At 52.1% G+C, this 12,842-nt stretch overlaps 1 protein-coding gene across 2 annotated transcripts in view; it reads left to right on the top strand.

The window, feature by feature from the left end:
• Positions 1-8,336, top strand: part of SMC6 (structural maintenance of chromosomes 6) — a 55,795-nt gene extending 47,459 nt beyond the window's left edge. Inside the window, exons 22-28 of one of the 2 annotated variants that reach the window (XM_027855620.1) lie at positions 32-169; positions 1,234-1,379; positions 3,790-3,915; positions 4,953-5,058; positions 6,401-6,553; positions 7,352-7,449; positions 7,875-8,336. In XM_027855620.1, coding sequence (XP_027711421.1) covers positions 32-169; positions 1,234-1,379; positions 3,790-3,915; positions 4,953-5,058; positions 6,401-6,553; positions 7,352-7,449; positions 7,875-7,992 — 885 coding nt within the window. In that variant the 3' untranslated portion in view covers positions 7,993-8,336. The remainder of the gene's footprint in view (positions 1-31; positions 170-1,233; positions 1,380-3,789; positions 3,916-4,952; positions 5,059-6,400; positions 6,554-7,351; positions 7,450-7,874) is intronic. The other variant, XR_003568559.1, reaches the window with a different exon arrangement.
• Positions 8,337-12,842: the final 4,506 nt, after the last annotated feature.

Below are 12,842 nucleotides of genomic sequence, written 5' to 3'. Positions count from 1 at the left end.
CCTGGCATTCACTCAGCTTTTACTCCAACAGGAAGAGCTGGATCAGGCCTATGCAGAGGTGGACACCCAGAGACGGTCGCTGCACCATTATGAGGAGAGGCTCAAGCAGCACATGGACGCTCTGCAGGCGAAGAAACAGGAGCTGGCCCAGACGGAGAGGGAGCTTGAGGTACCTGCCCACCTGTGCGCCTCCGGACCGGGCGAGGGGAGAGGCGCCCCGCCTCGGAAGGACGGCTTTCTGTGTGTACAATAAGAAGCTGATGATTACAGAGGCAGTTCAGTTGGCTAGCCATACGCACTTATTGAGCGCCTTCTGTATGCCAGGCACTGTGCTAAGCTCTGGGGCTACAAATGCAAGTAAAAAGACAGTCCTTCCCCATGCTGGGCAGGGGCCTGAGGGAGACAGAAGCCCAGAAAGGCCCCCACGACATGTGAGGGGCAGGCAAACCCAGCTGTGGCCAAGAAACAGTCATCCAGAAAAAGAGTTTTTAATTCCCTGCTTTACTTCAGCCCTCTTGTTTTCCTGATGGGCAAACTGAGCGCTGAGAGGCTTAATTAGCTCAGGCTCACACAGGTAGCCGGGCAGAGGCAAGGGGAGGAGACGGAGGAGCGACCCCGGTGGAGGGGCAGGGGGGGTTGGCATCAGGCAGTAGGCGGAGAGCCGAGGAGGGCCTGGCTGTGTGAGCCCCAGGTTCGGGAGGCTCCCATGAGACAAGGGAGAGCATGTGCTCTGCAGGCCTTCCCGGCTGCCTCAGTGGGCCGTTAACATTGGGACAGCTTGGTGGTTCTGTGCCGGAGGAGAGCGGTGTGGATTCATGGTAGCGTTTTTAAATGAGGAGTCGCGGAGGGGATGCTTTTTCCAAAGATTATTTTTTTTATCAACTGCTTTTTACATTACCTCTCTTTCCCCAAGTACCTTTCCCTCCCCTTCCTAGAGCCATCCCTTAACAGCCACGGATAAAGCGAGAGGGGAGGGCACAGGGGGCCCATGCCAAGGCGTCTTTCCGGTGATCACACGCGGTCGTTGGGATGTCACGGCACTCTGGTGTTCACTGGACTCCTCGTCCAGAGTCCCCGGCCCCTGCCTGACGTTTCTGCCTCCATCACAGTCACTGCTGGGTCGGCACAGGCAATGGAGTTGTTTTGTCTCCTAAGGCCTTGTTTACATCAACAGGATTCGGGGAAAAGTTTTTAAGTCTGTTACTGAGCAAAACTGCACTTTAATTGCTTTAGGAGAAAACTGCTCTGGCCAAAAAGATCTGCCCCGAGCGAATGGAAGTGAAGAAAACTGCCTCCGTTCTTGACAGAGAAATTACCCGGCTGAGGCACAAGATCCAGACGGAAAGCGACAGTCATGGGGACAGGGAGGAAATCATCAGGTAACCGAGCGCCACCTTCGTCACAGCTCATGCTGTGGTTCCTTCTTTCTCACGCTCAGGTCTGGCCACAGCAGCACCCTTGGGCTGTCACAGGTCTCGTTTCCCAGGTGGCCCTTTGCCTGTCTCCTTGACATTCCTGAGGGGTCCCACAGGCAGCTCTCTCCCGCCTCCTCAGCTCTCTTTTCTTTTTTTCGTTTTTTCTTTATTTTTTTTTTCAATTTTTGGTGGGGCAGTCAGGGTTAAGTGACTTGCCCAGGGTAGGGTCATACAGCTAATAAGTGTCGAGTGTCTCAGGCCGGATTTGAACTTGGGTCCTCCTGACTCCAGGGCTGGAGCTCTATCCACTGCTCTATCTAGCTGCCCCTGGGGTTGCCTCCGAGCAGGTGGCTGGGATTTTTTCCTTTCTATGAAAATTGATTTCCTTCCTAGGGTTTGTGAATTCTTTCTTCAGTGGCAGGGAAAGCTGTTTGGGATTGGCCTTGTTATGTTCACGTAATATCTTCTTGATTTGGATCAAAGTCTTGACCAGGATGCCGTGGCCCCAATCTGTTCTTTTAAACGGGATTCGATTTTACTGAAACGGGTTGTGTTGGAAAAATGACCCAGCATTTTGATGACTGGCCTATTAGACTCTAAATGAGAAATATCTTCCTAGGGAAACACTTGCTAGTGTTAGGGAGATCATTACCTCCTAAGGGAATTTTCTAAATAGCTCTAATTATTAGAAAGTTTTCCCTTATACTTGGAGAATATTGATTTCTTTGTAATTTCCTCCCAGGCCTAGGTCTGTTTTGTCATCAGTATTTGAAGACAGCCGTCCTTAGGTCTGTCCGTCCCCTCCTCCTCCTTCCCGTACAGCTTTCTCCCAGCTAGATAGCCTATGTTCTCTTCACCATCCTCGTTGGCCTCCTTTCCCTCATCCTTCGAGGCACCCCAGTAAAGAGTGCTGCCCCCGGAGGCCGCCCCTCGAAGAGCACCGCTGTGGTGGCCGCCCCTTTGAAGAGTGAAGAGCGTCCTTGGGGTGGCTGCCCTGTCGAAGAGCACAGTGTGCCATAGTGGTGGCCAGCCCCCCCGTCACGAGCATTGCTACCTTGGTGGCCGCCAGCCTCTGGCGTGCTCTCTTGGGCTTGCAGGGAGAGCCGGTGATGGCATCCCCTCCTAGAGCAGCAATGTTCCAGGCCTGTTCATTCCTACCGAGCTCGTCGGCTCCATGAAAGCCTCTCACTGTGGCATGGGGGCGTCTCGGTTTATACCATGACCTCTCTCTGTGCTCAGTTGTCTCCTCTTGGCTTCAGCCGTTCCTTCTGACCTGTCGGGGCCCTGCCCACCGGCTTCCACCCCAGCTTTGTCAGTGAATGGGCTTTGTAACAAATGTGTGGGCCACTGGGTCACAACTGACCGCCGGCACTCTCCTGAGCTGCCGTCGTCCGGCCAGCTTGAGCCTTTGTCCTGAGGCTTCACTGTGACCTGCACAAGAAGATGTCCGGTTTCCATGGGTCTCATTTTGTGGGCTCTGTGTCTCTGGTCAGCTCCTGGGGACTCTGCTTGCACTCCAGGCCACTGGATGCCCAGCCGTCTGCTGGCGGCCCTTGGCTGGCCTCTCCTCAAATGGACCAGTTGGCCTGATTGGGCGTGAAACGCTAGGCTCGAGGCTCTAATCAGGAATCCAGGGGCTGCAGCAGAGTGGAGCCAGGGTGAGGGCTGGGCGCGACCTGAAGGAGGTGACGCGGGACACTGCTCCCTCTTGTTTCCTGTCTGCCTTGGCAGAAAGGTCAGTCCCATGTCCAGAAACAGGAGTGCCTTTGCAGCCTCCAGGTTGGCGGGGGAGAAGACTGATTCTGCCTCGGAGAGGTGACCGAGACAGACAGGGAAAGACAGAGAGGCCCTGTCTACGCAAAGAGCGATTGCAGCCCAGGAGACCTCAGAATTTTCATGTCTGTGTGCGATGGCGTACGATGACCCCGTGAGAAATGACGGAGCAGGTGGAATCAGAGAGAGCCAAGCAGAACCGAGGGCACAGTTTGTCCTGTGCCCACACTCGTGCCAAGGACGCGAGGGCTCCGTGGACAGCCCGGTGACGGTCAGTGGAAAGCAACAGAAAGATAGCCTGTGAGGGAGGTCCTCAGAGACACCGCCAGCTCCTTCTGTTCTTTGTTCCTGAAACGTTCATTCCTATTGGCTGATGCTCACCTTCATCTTTAAGTGATTCTTCAGTTTGTCTCAGGCGCTTGGTGGTAGTGAGTGCGGGCGGGGAGGAGGCCGTGCCTGGTGGGATCCGGCGTGGACCTTGGCAGCCCCTGTGCCGAGCCCAGCTCCGGGACGGCCCCTGGAGGCCTCTTGCCCCTGCCCTGGGGCACCCTGAAGGCGCAGACGCTCCTCACTCAGAATTCACTGTCTGTCCATTCCCCAGGCAGTACAAGGAGGCCAAAGAGACCTACCAGGACCTCGACGGCAAAGTCAAGAGCTTGAAAAAGTTCATTAAGTTACTGAATGAAATCATGACCCAGAGATACAAGACCTACCAGCAGTTCCGAAGGTGAGCGGCCCCCGTGCCTCACCGCACACGCGTCCCCGTGCCTCACCGCGCCTGCCTCCTTGCGCACGCCACCCTCCTTGGCTTACAAAGCCCTGGGTGTGCATGTTTGTGTATGGTCTCGTGGGAGTCATTGCTGCACACCTTTGAGGTAAGGACTCCCATTTTACAGGTGAGGAAACTGAAGCACCCAGAGGCCAAGGGATTTGTTCTTGGTCAGGAGTTAATGGGGAAGCTTTGAAGCCAAGGCAGCAAAAAGTCAGGAGAGAAAGCCAGCCTGACAAAGGAGACCTCCTACAATAATTAAATTTAGGGAATTTGAGATCCTCTGGTCCATCCCTTCTGCCCTGTCCCTGAGAAATGTCTCTCAAGCCTTCACTTCAGTACTTGGTCCATGCTTTGGGGGGCAGGGAGGACACTCCGGGATAAATGCCCAGGTTCCCCCTTGAGTTTATAAACATCTACTGCCTAGAGAGAAAATGGGCGGTCCCAAGAGCCGGCACTCAACACAGACATGCAGGGCCCAGACCAGCCCCTTGAAGCACCACGGGGCACAGGGCTGGTCACCAAACAGGGATCTGAAGGGATGGGGGCTGCAGCAGAATGACCACTCCTGAGGGGCCGCACCTGCTGCACTCAGCCCAGGGAATGGGCCCCAGAGGGAGGGGGAGGGCCCCCGGAGAGACTGAGAACAGAAAAGACCCTTCTCCCCTTTGCCTGGGGGAAATGTCCTCCTCTGAGCTCTGGGGTTTGTGGTGGCGTGTCAGCAATTCAGGTGGAACCCAGAGTCCGTGAAATGCTCCCACCTCCACCTTGTTCAGTTAATAAGACTTTGTAATGTTCCCTAGTAAAATCTCAAATGAAAATGAAAAACTAAAAATCGTCAGCTGAAGTCTTCTTGTGGCCCCTTGTGGCCTGGGTTCTCCAAGGCTGTGCCCTAGAACAGAGAGTCCCCGGGGCCAAATCTGAGGGTCCGGCCTGTGGCTTGGAGAAGGCAGCCCATGGCATCTCTTGTGTGAACGGTGGTTTCTTCCCTTCAGGTGTCTTACCTTGCGGTGCAAACTGTATTTTGACAACCTGCTCTCCCAGCGGGCCTACTCTGGCAAGATGCTCTTTGACCACAAGAATGAGACCCTGGCCATCACAGTAAGTGGTGTTGGGGCCGGCGACCTCTGGGGACACGGGGCCCGAGACCTTCCCTGGGGGCAATTCCTGGCCCCCTTGCCCAGGTGCTTGCTGCCTATAAAGCCGGTTGGCGCTGTCCTTTGGAAGTCCCTGATTTGATGGGACTGTAGCGCCGGGAAAATGGAATCTTCAGTTGGGATGTAGAGGGCGCACAGACAAAACCTGGGCCCTCCTCTGGCGGTGCCATTGGCCCTGCTGTTGAAGCCTGCGTGCCTGGCTCCCCTCGGCCCAGACGGAAAAGGGCCACCGCCTCCAGGGAGAACCAGGGTCTGCAGGAAGGAGATGCGTTCACCTGACAGTGCCCATTTGAGTCTTAGGAAAATCCCCTGACCTGGGCAGGACGGTTGTAATCCCCGTCTTATACATCAGCAAAGTGGGTGATTTGTCCATCGGGAGTCAGGACGAGCTGGGTCCACATCCGGCCCTCTAGCTCTGTGACTCTGGCCAGGTCACCTAACCTCCATCTGCCAAATGGGTGCAGTAAAGGCGCCTCACTGCCAGGATGGCTGTGGAGCTCCAGGGAGAGCACAGTTGTAGACTGCTTAGCACAGAGCCTGGCCCTCAGCATGCGCTTCATAAATGGGCGCTGTTATCATTCTTCTCCTCCTCCTCATGACTTCTTCACCCATCGGAGCCTGGAGTGCCAGCACAGGGCAGCCATCCCCCACGGGCTCACAGAGACCCTGGCGGTGCCCAGAATTCTGGGTGCATCAGCTGTAAGACTTGTGGAGATCGCTCGGGGTGATGTGCTTTTGCTTTGATTTCTTCTGCACTTCATGGCAGCTGCACAGGGGAGAAATACCTCCCTCTCTGTCCACTGGGGAAAGGGTCCGGGCTAGAGTCCTGGTGCGGGAGAGGGCTCTGCCCCGAGGAAGCCTGAAGGGTGGCCCAGCCTTGCTCTAGGGTGCGCTGCTCTTTAGCCGCTGGACGTCCCTCTGGACTTGGGCCCCTGGCTTCAATTCCATGACTTCCGTGTTCCCTGGAGCTGATGCTGGTTTCGTAGGACCCCACCCAGGCCTCTCTTTCGGTAGTGGAAGGAGCCCGGACGTCCACGGCCCCAGCAGTGATCGCCACAGGCAGGCCAGGGCCCTCTCTGAGACTCCTGCCGGCCTTGGCGTGTTCACTCGTTCTTTGGGCTCTGAGGGCAGAGGGGGACCAAGCCGTGAGGAGCCGTGACACACGTCAGCACATCCCGAGGGCGGAAGGTGGCCGCTCGCAGCGCGTCTGGGAGGTTATGGCCAGCGGCGTCGCGCCTGTCTCCTGCATTCAGTAGCCTTTCCCTCCTTTCTCGATTCTCCCCAAGGTCCAGCCTGGAGAGGGGAGCCAAGCTGCTTTCAGCGACATGCGATCGTTGTCTGGAGGGGAGCGCTCGTTTTCCACCGTTTGCTTCATCCTTTCCTTGTGGTCCATCGCAGAGTCTCCCTTCCGCTGCCTGGACGAGTTCGACGTCTACATGGTATTGCCCAGTGTCGCGTCCCCTGATTTGTGCTTTACTTTGGGCACGAGCCGAGAGAGTGGGTGGGGACAGTCACGGAGTCTGCTTCCCAGGTGACCGCTGGAAAGGAAAACAAGTCCAGCAGAGTTTTGGCTTGGTTTGTTTGTTTGAAGTCCGTCTGGTTATTTATATTATTTATAGTCAGACTTTGAAGAGGACAGAATTTGAAGTGGCAGTTTCTATGAGCCCACTTTCTTGTCACTTGACATTTATGATTTCAAAGACTCTACCCCCTGCTCTCGTTGATTGAGTTTGAAAGATAGTGGATGGCGGATGAGGGCGCCATCTTGTGTTGCTCCCCTTTCCCTACGTTCAGGAACTGTCCTCGAGTGTGCTGGGCCCTTTCCGTGCCAGGCCAGGACTCATGTGTTTGCTCAGCCTGTAGTGCAGGAAAAAAGAACATTGAATTGGGAGCAGGGTATAGTTTGGCCTTTTTTTTTTTTTTTTTTTTTTTGGAGCCTTGCTTGAGAGAAGTTTGAGAGGTTAATCGATTAAGACTGACTCATTGGATGGCTGCATAATTTATTGTGATTGTTAATTTATTTCCAGCTTGTAAATGTTAGGGGCAGACTGAGCCTCGGTGAAAGCTCCTTTGAGTGTTGCCTGAAGCTTTGGGCACGGTGACCACTTAACCTTCATTTCAGATGCTCTTTATCGGGAGGCTTGTGGTAGTGAGGAAGTGTAGGAAGGGGAAGGGTTGTTCTGGGCCCTGGGCCTGATGTTCGGCACTCTAGATCTCCCTGGTTCTCACCTCTTCAGGACATGGTCAACAGAAGAATCGCCATGGACATGATCCTCAAGATGGCCGTTTCCCAATGCTACCGCCAGTTCATCCTGCTCACCCCACAGAACATGAGGTAACGCACCTTTCTGGGGCCTCTGCCTGGAGGCGTTTTCATGGCGCCCTTTCTGGGATGGTCGGAGGTGGCCTTGCTTTTATGTATATTGGGCAGCTGGTGACCCAGGGCTCTGGGCCTGACCACACTGTGGGGCCCAGAACGCACTGTTGGCAGGCCGCCTCCTTGTGCCCCATAATGGCCACACAGGGGAGTCCCCGTCTGCTGGGGAGGCCCACGAGGAACATTGTTAGCTCTGGGGGCCCGCCTCCTCCTTGGCTTGGCGCTCCTGCCATCCCTCCCTCTTGGCCTTTGAGGGACAAGGCCTGGGGCTGGCGCTCCCCCGTCTGCCTGGTCTGGCTTCTGGCCAAGTCACACCGCACTGTTCATGCTTGGTCCCGGGGATATCTGGCCTGGGAGTAATGGTTTGTTCTGTGTGTTTCTAGCTCTCTTCCCTCAAGTAGACTGATTAGAATACTCCGAATGCGAGACCCAGAGAGAGGCCAGAAAGGTCAGAGAGCCCTGCCTTTCCGGCCGGCCAACAGAAACCAGGAGGAAGAATGAATCTGATGTCTCGCCAGCGTGATCATTGTTGTCTTCTCAAAGTGTCTGCGGTGTCGCGTGTGAAGCTGTACTACCTTAAAGAAGAATATTTGAGAATTTAAAATGGTTCAGAAATTAGAGAAGCCTCATTGTTCCCCCCGTAGTAGAATGTGTGTCTCAGCCTTGATATGTATATAAAGAGAACCAGAATTCCATTTCCTCCAGTGTGTGGCTTTGAGAAAATGCAGTGTTCTAGACCATCCCCCTCTCTCTTAGGAACGTCGTGTAGACGTGCCTGCATGTATGTTTGCTTTGGATTTATGTTCACTTTGATTTTGCATATTTCCAATAAATGTTTCAGAGTACCCATTGTTTCCACTGATTCCCTTTCACCAACATGTTGCATTCCAAAGTTAGGTGTAGAAAAATTTGTTAAGGGAATGTTTCTCTGTACACTTAGAGACTGGCCCTAAAGACAGGAGTAGTCACCTGCGTCCCTTGCCCTAGAGAAGCCCCGGGCTAGCGCTGACCGGCTCACCTCCCCCTTCCTCCTAGCAGTGGACAGGACACACTAGGATGGCTAGAGGAGTGAGGCAGGAAGGCCCGTTGATAGGTGGCTGCAGGCATGTGGGTGGGGGTGATGGCCAGGTCACCTACATTGCTGGCCTTCAGGAAGCCCAGCTAACTTGAAATGTTGTTCTGCTATGCCACATTCATTTTTTCCTTTTAAAAATGATTTATTTTTAGCATTCTTTTCTTTTTAAATTTTGAGTTCCAGATGCCCTCCCTCACCCCCTACCCCACTCACTGAGAGGGCAAACAGTATGATCTCAGTAATATGTATGTGAAATTGTGTAAAACATTTCCATGTTAGCCATAGTGTGAAACAGAGAAGGGAAAGTTACACAGCAGCTTGCACACCCAGTTCATCAGTTCTCCCTGGAGGTGGATGGCATTTTCTCATCACAAGGCTTTTAGAATTGTCACGTCATTGTACTGATCAGAATAGTCACGTCTTTCACAGTTGACCACCGTTACACCATTGCTGTTACTGTGCCCGGTGACCTTCACTTGCATCACTTCACATAGGACTTGCCATTATTTTTTCTGAAAACCACCCCTGCCTCGTCATTTCCCGCAGCACGATAGTGTCCCATTCCATTCATACACCCCGACTCGTTCAGCCATTCCCCAATTGATAGGCATCCTCTCAGTTTCCAGTTCTTTTTCACCACAGGAAGAGCTACTATGAATATTTCTGTACGTGTGGGTCCTTTTCCCATCTTTCTGATCTCTCTGGGATACAGCCCTAGAAGTGCTATTGCTGGGTCAAAGGGTATGCCCAGTTTTGTAGCCCTCTGGGCATAGTTCCAAACTGCTCTCCAGAATGGTTGGACTGCTTCACTTCTATTCCAGCAGTTCTTTAGCGTACCTACTTTTCCCCCATCCTCTCTGGCTTTTGCCATTTCTTATAGGTGTGAGGGGATGCCTCAGATTTGTTTTAATTTGCCTTTCTCTAATTAGTAGTGATTTGGAACATTTTTTCATGACTATAAATAATTTTGATTTTTTCTGAAAACTCTTTGTTCTTAGGAGTTACAGGCATCATCTTCCCTTGTAGGATAGAAACACTTGTCACCTCATTGAATCCCTCCTGATGTTTACCTTTTTATGCTTCTCTTGAGTCTTGTATTTCAAAGTCAAATTTTCTATTCAGCTCTGGTCTTTTCGTTGGGATCATTTGAAAGTCCTCTGTTGCGTGAAATACCCAGTTTTTTCGCCTGAAGGATTATACTCAGTTTTGCTGGGTAGGTGATTCTTGGTTGTAACCCTAGCATTTCATGTTGGAAGACCTCATTAATATTTAGCTGTAATCAAATAAGGCCGCATTCAAAAAACTTCAATTAGATAACACTTAAAAATGAGTGTTATTTTGTAAAAATCTAACGACTGTGTACTCCATAATTTCAGAAAATGAAAATTTCATTTTGAAGTTGATTAACCTTTTAATGACTTTGTTGTGTCTGCTTTATGTTGGAAAGCTTTTGAATATTTGGTTGCAGCATGGAGGTCGCACGTTCAGTTGGTCCTCTAGATAGGTGTCAGTCATTTGTGACCTTGAGGGCATTTTGATTTGGGTTAGGTGGGAGAATGTAGATTCACAGCCAGAAGTGCTTATAAAGCAGGAAAGCATTTTGGGCCATGTTGCTGAAGGCGTGGGTATTCCACTGCATTTTTCCGTATTTCAATTGAATCTTTCTTAGCATCGAACAATGACTTTACAATGTCATCTACTGAGATCTCAATCAATTCCGTTGGTAGTTCTTTAGATGCTTTGGCGATATCAACTAGGTGAGGCTGAAATGCTCATTTGAGTGTGATGTCATGCTTCTCAAAGTTAGGGAACCTTTCGTTGTATTCTCCAATTAGTAGGTCTATGACAGGTGCATATTCTTCAAATGATTCCCATATGTTCTCCTGCTCATCAGTGACCTTCACTAACTGGGGAAAATGTTCAACCGAAATTTCATTTTGAAAGAGTTAGCTTTTTTTGAAATGCTTGGATTTTTTGCCACGTATCATATATAGTTTTACCTTGCAAAGAAATGTTCAAGTCATTTTGATTGACTTATCACACAGAAATGCAGTCTTCCCATAGGAACCTTTTTTCAATAATTAGCATTGCTGATTGTTTCATAAAATTTAATTCTGTTCTCTCAGATAAAATTTAGAATGGAAACTCATTGAGGGCAGGGACTGTCTTTCTCTTTACTTGTTCAGAGGTGTGCTGGAGCCAGCCAGGGTTAGCATTTCAGCGTGAGCATTTGCACACCAGAATTCTGCCAAGATTGGGCTTGATTTATTGCTTTGCTTATCACCTCGACTTAAGGAAGGAAATGATAATAATGCAGATTAACTCTGTCCTGTTTGTTTTCTGGAGAACTGGTTGTTAAACCCCCATACCCCTGTTGTGTTTGTGTTCTCAGCACCTAGCACATGCTTTCTGACCGACTGTCCTGAGAGGGCTCCCCCTTCTGGACAATGATGACTTGAGCTCGTCCCTCCTTGATGAACATCGTCCCACCGGGACAAAGCCTCCCAACCCCAGTGATTCTGAACCCCGAGCTGTCACCTGCTCCCTTTACCACTGTCCCTGCCCCAACTTCCCGCTTCCACCGCGCTCTCTGGAATGCTTGGTGTGTAGGTAACACTTACTTCCCTTCTGCTCTCCTTCCGTCTTCTGGCTGTCCCTTCGTGACCCCGCTTCTTGGCCTCCTCCAGCGCTGGCTGCACTAGTCGAGGTGGACCAGAAGGTGGGATACTCTGCTCCCCTCCAACACGGTCCCTCCTGTGAAGGCCGTCCCACAGAGCTGCCGCTCAGGATTCCGGTAGCTGGTGTTTGGACTCCAGGACGTTCTCCTTCCTTCTTCCGTCAGCTCATTGCCTGGCTCCCAGGCCTTCCTTCCCCAATTCCTGCCCTCATACTAGGGGACTTCAGCGCACATGTGGACTCTTCCTCGACTTACTCATGCCCTCCTCCTCCATCCCCCTCAGCCGCACACACAGTCGTACCCTTTATCTGGCCACCATCCACCTCCACGTTTATGCGGAATTGCGTTTGCTGTCACAATCTCTTTTCAGTCCCCCTTGGCCACTGCTTTCTGTAACCAGACCGTTGTTCGTCTTCGCCGTGACATCCCCCCTCTCTGCCTCTCAGTTCTCTCCTAGGCTTTCTCCCTGTACGCCCTCTTCCCTTGCTCCTCCTGACCCTTTGGTGACTCCACTCTACCCTGCCCTCCTCTTCAGTCCCTGTCCCAGTTATCCTATAGCCGACAGAGCTCTTCCAAGCCTTACCTTACCCAAGGGTCACTCCAACATCTGCCTCTTGCTCTTCTGATACACGTGCTACCCAACAAAGATGGAGAAAATCCAGAAACTGTTCTGACGGGGTCCACATGACCTCAACTGGAAGGCAATCTTTTTTCCATTTCAATAAACGTTTATTAAGCACCTACTACATGCCAGGAGGCAGCTAGGTGAGTCATTGGATAGAACACTGGGCCTGGAGTCAGGAAGACTTGAGTTCAGCTCTGGCCTCAGATACTTACTAGCTGTGTGACCATGGGCAAGTCACTTCACCCTGTTTGCCTCAGTTTCCTCATCTGCAAAATGAGCTGGAGAAGGAGATGATGGCAAACTGCGCCAGTGTCTTTGCCAAGAAAACCCCATGGACAGTCTGGTCCCTGAGGTCACAACTGACTGAACAGCGACGGATGCTGTGCCAGGCACTGTGCTCACTGCTTTCCTAACCAATTCACCATCCCACTTGTCCCAGTGGCTTTTTCAGACCTTCATCCCTCCTCAAGCCTTCCAGGGCTCCCCTTTCAGCTAAGAGCCTTGGTTCCCCCTTGCCCCTTCATCCTCATCTGCCATCACTCGGGGGCCTCCGGCCGCCATCTCCTCCATGGCCCTGCTTCGCAGTGAGGTGGCCCTTCCGCTTGCCAAGGCGAGCCCCTCCACATGCCCGTGTGAGCCCGGTCCATTCTCTTTCCCAGCAGATTGCCTCCCTGCCATCCCCACTCTGTCTCATCTTCAGTCTCTCCTGTCTCCTGGCTGCTTCTCTGCTGCATGCAAACACGCCCATGCGTCCCTATCCTCAAAAAGCCCCCAAACCCTTCATTTGCTCCGTCCCCAAGAGATACTGTTGTAGAGCTCCTTTCTTTTGTGGCCAAATTCCTTGAGAAAATTATCTCCAATCGGTTCCTCTGCGTCCTTTCCTCAAAACTCCCTTCTCGACTCTGGCTTCTGACCTCCTCTTTCACTGACCATGCTCTCTCCAGAGTTACCAGTGACCTCACATCGAGTGGCCT

The sequence above is a fragment of the Vombatus ursinus genome, unplaced genomic scaffold (assembly GCF_900497805.2).
Source record: "Vombatus ursinus unplaced genomic scaffold, bare-nosed wombat genome assembly UNPS02010980.1, whole genome shotgun sequence".
In the NCBI taxonomy this organism is placed as follows: Eukaryota; Metazoa; Chordata; class Mammalia; order Diprotodontia; family Vombatidae; genus Vombatus; species Vombatus ursinus.
This window is presented reverse-complemented; position numbering and strand designations above follow the sequence as displayed.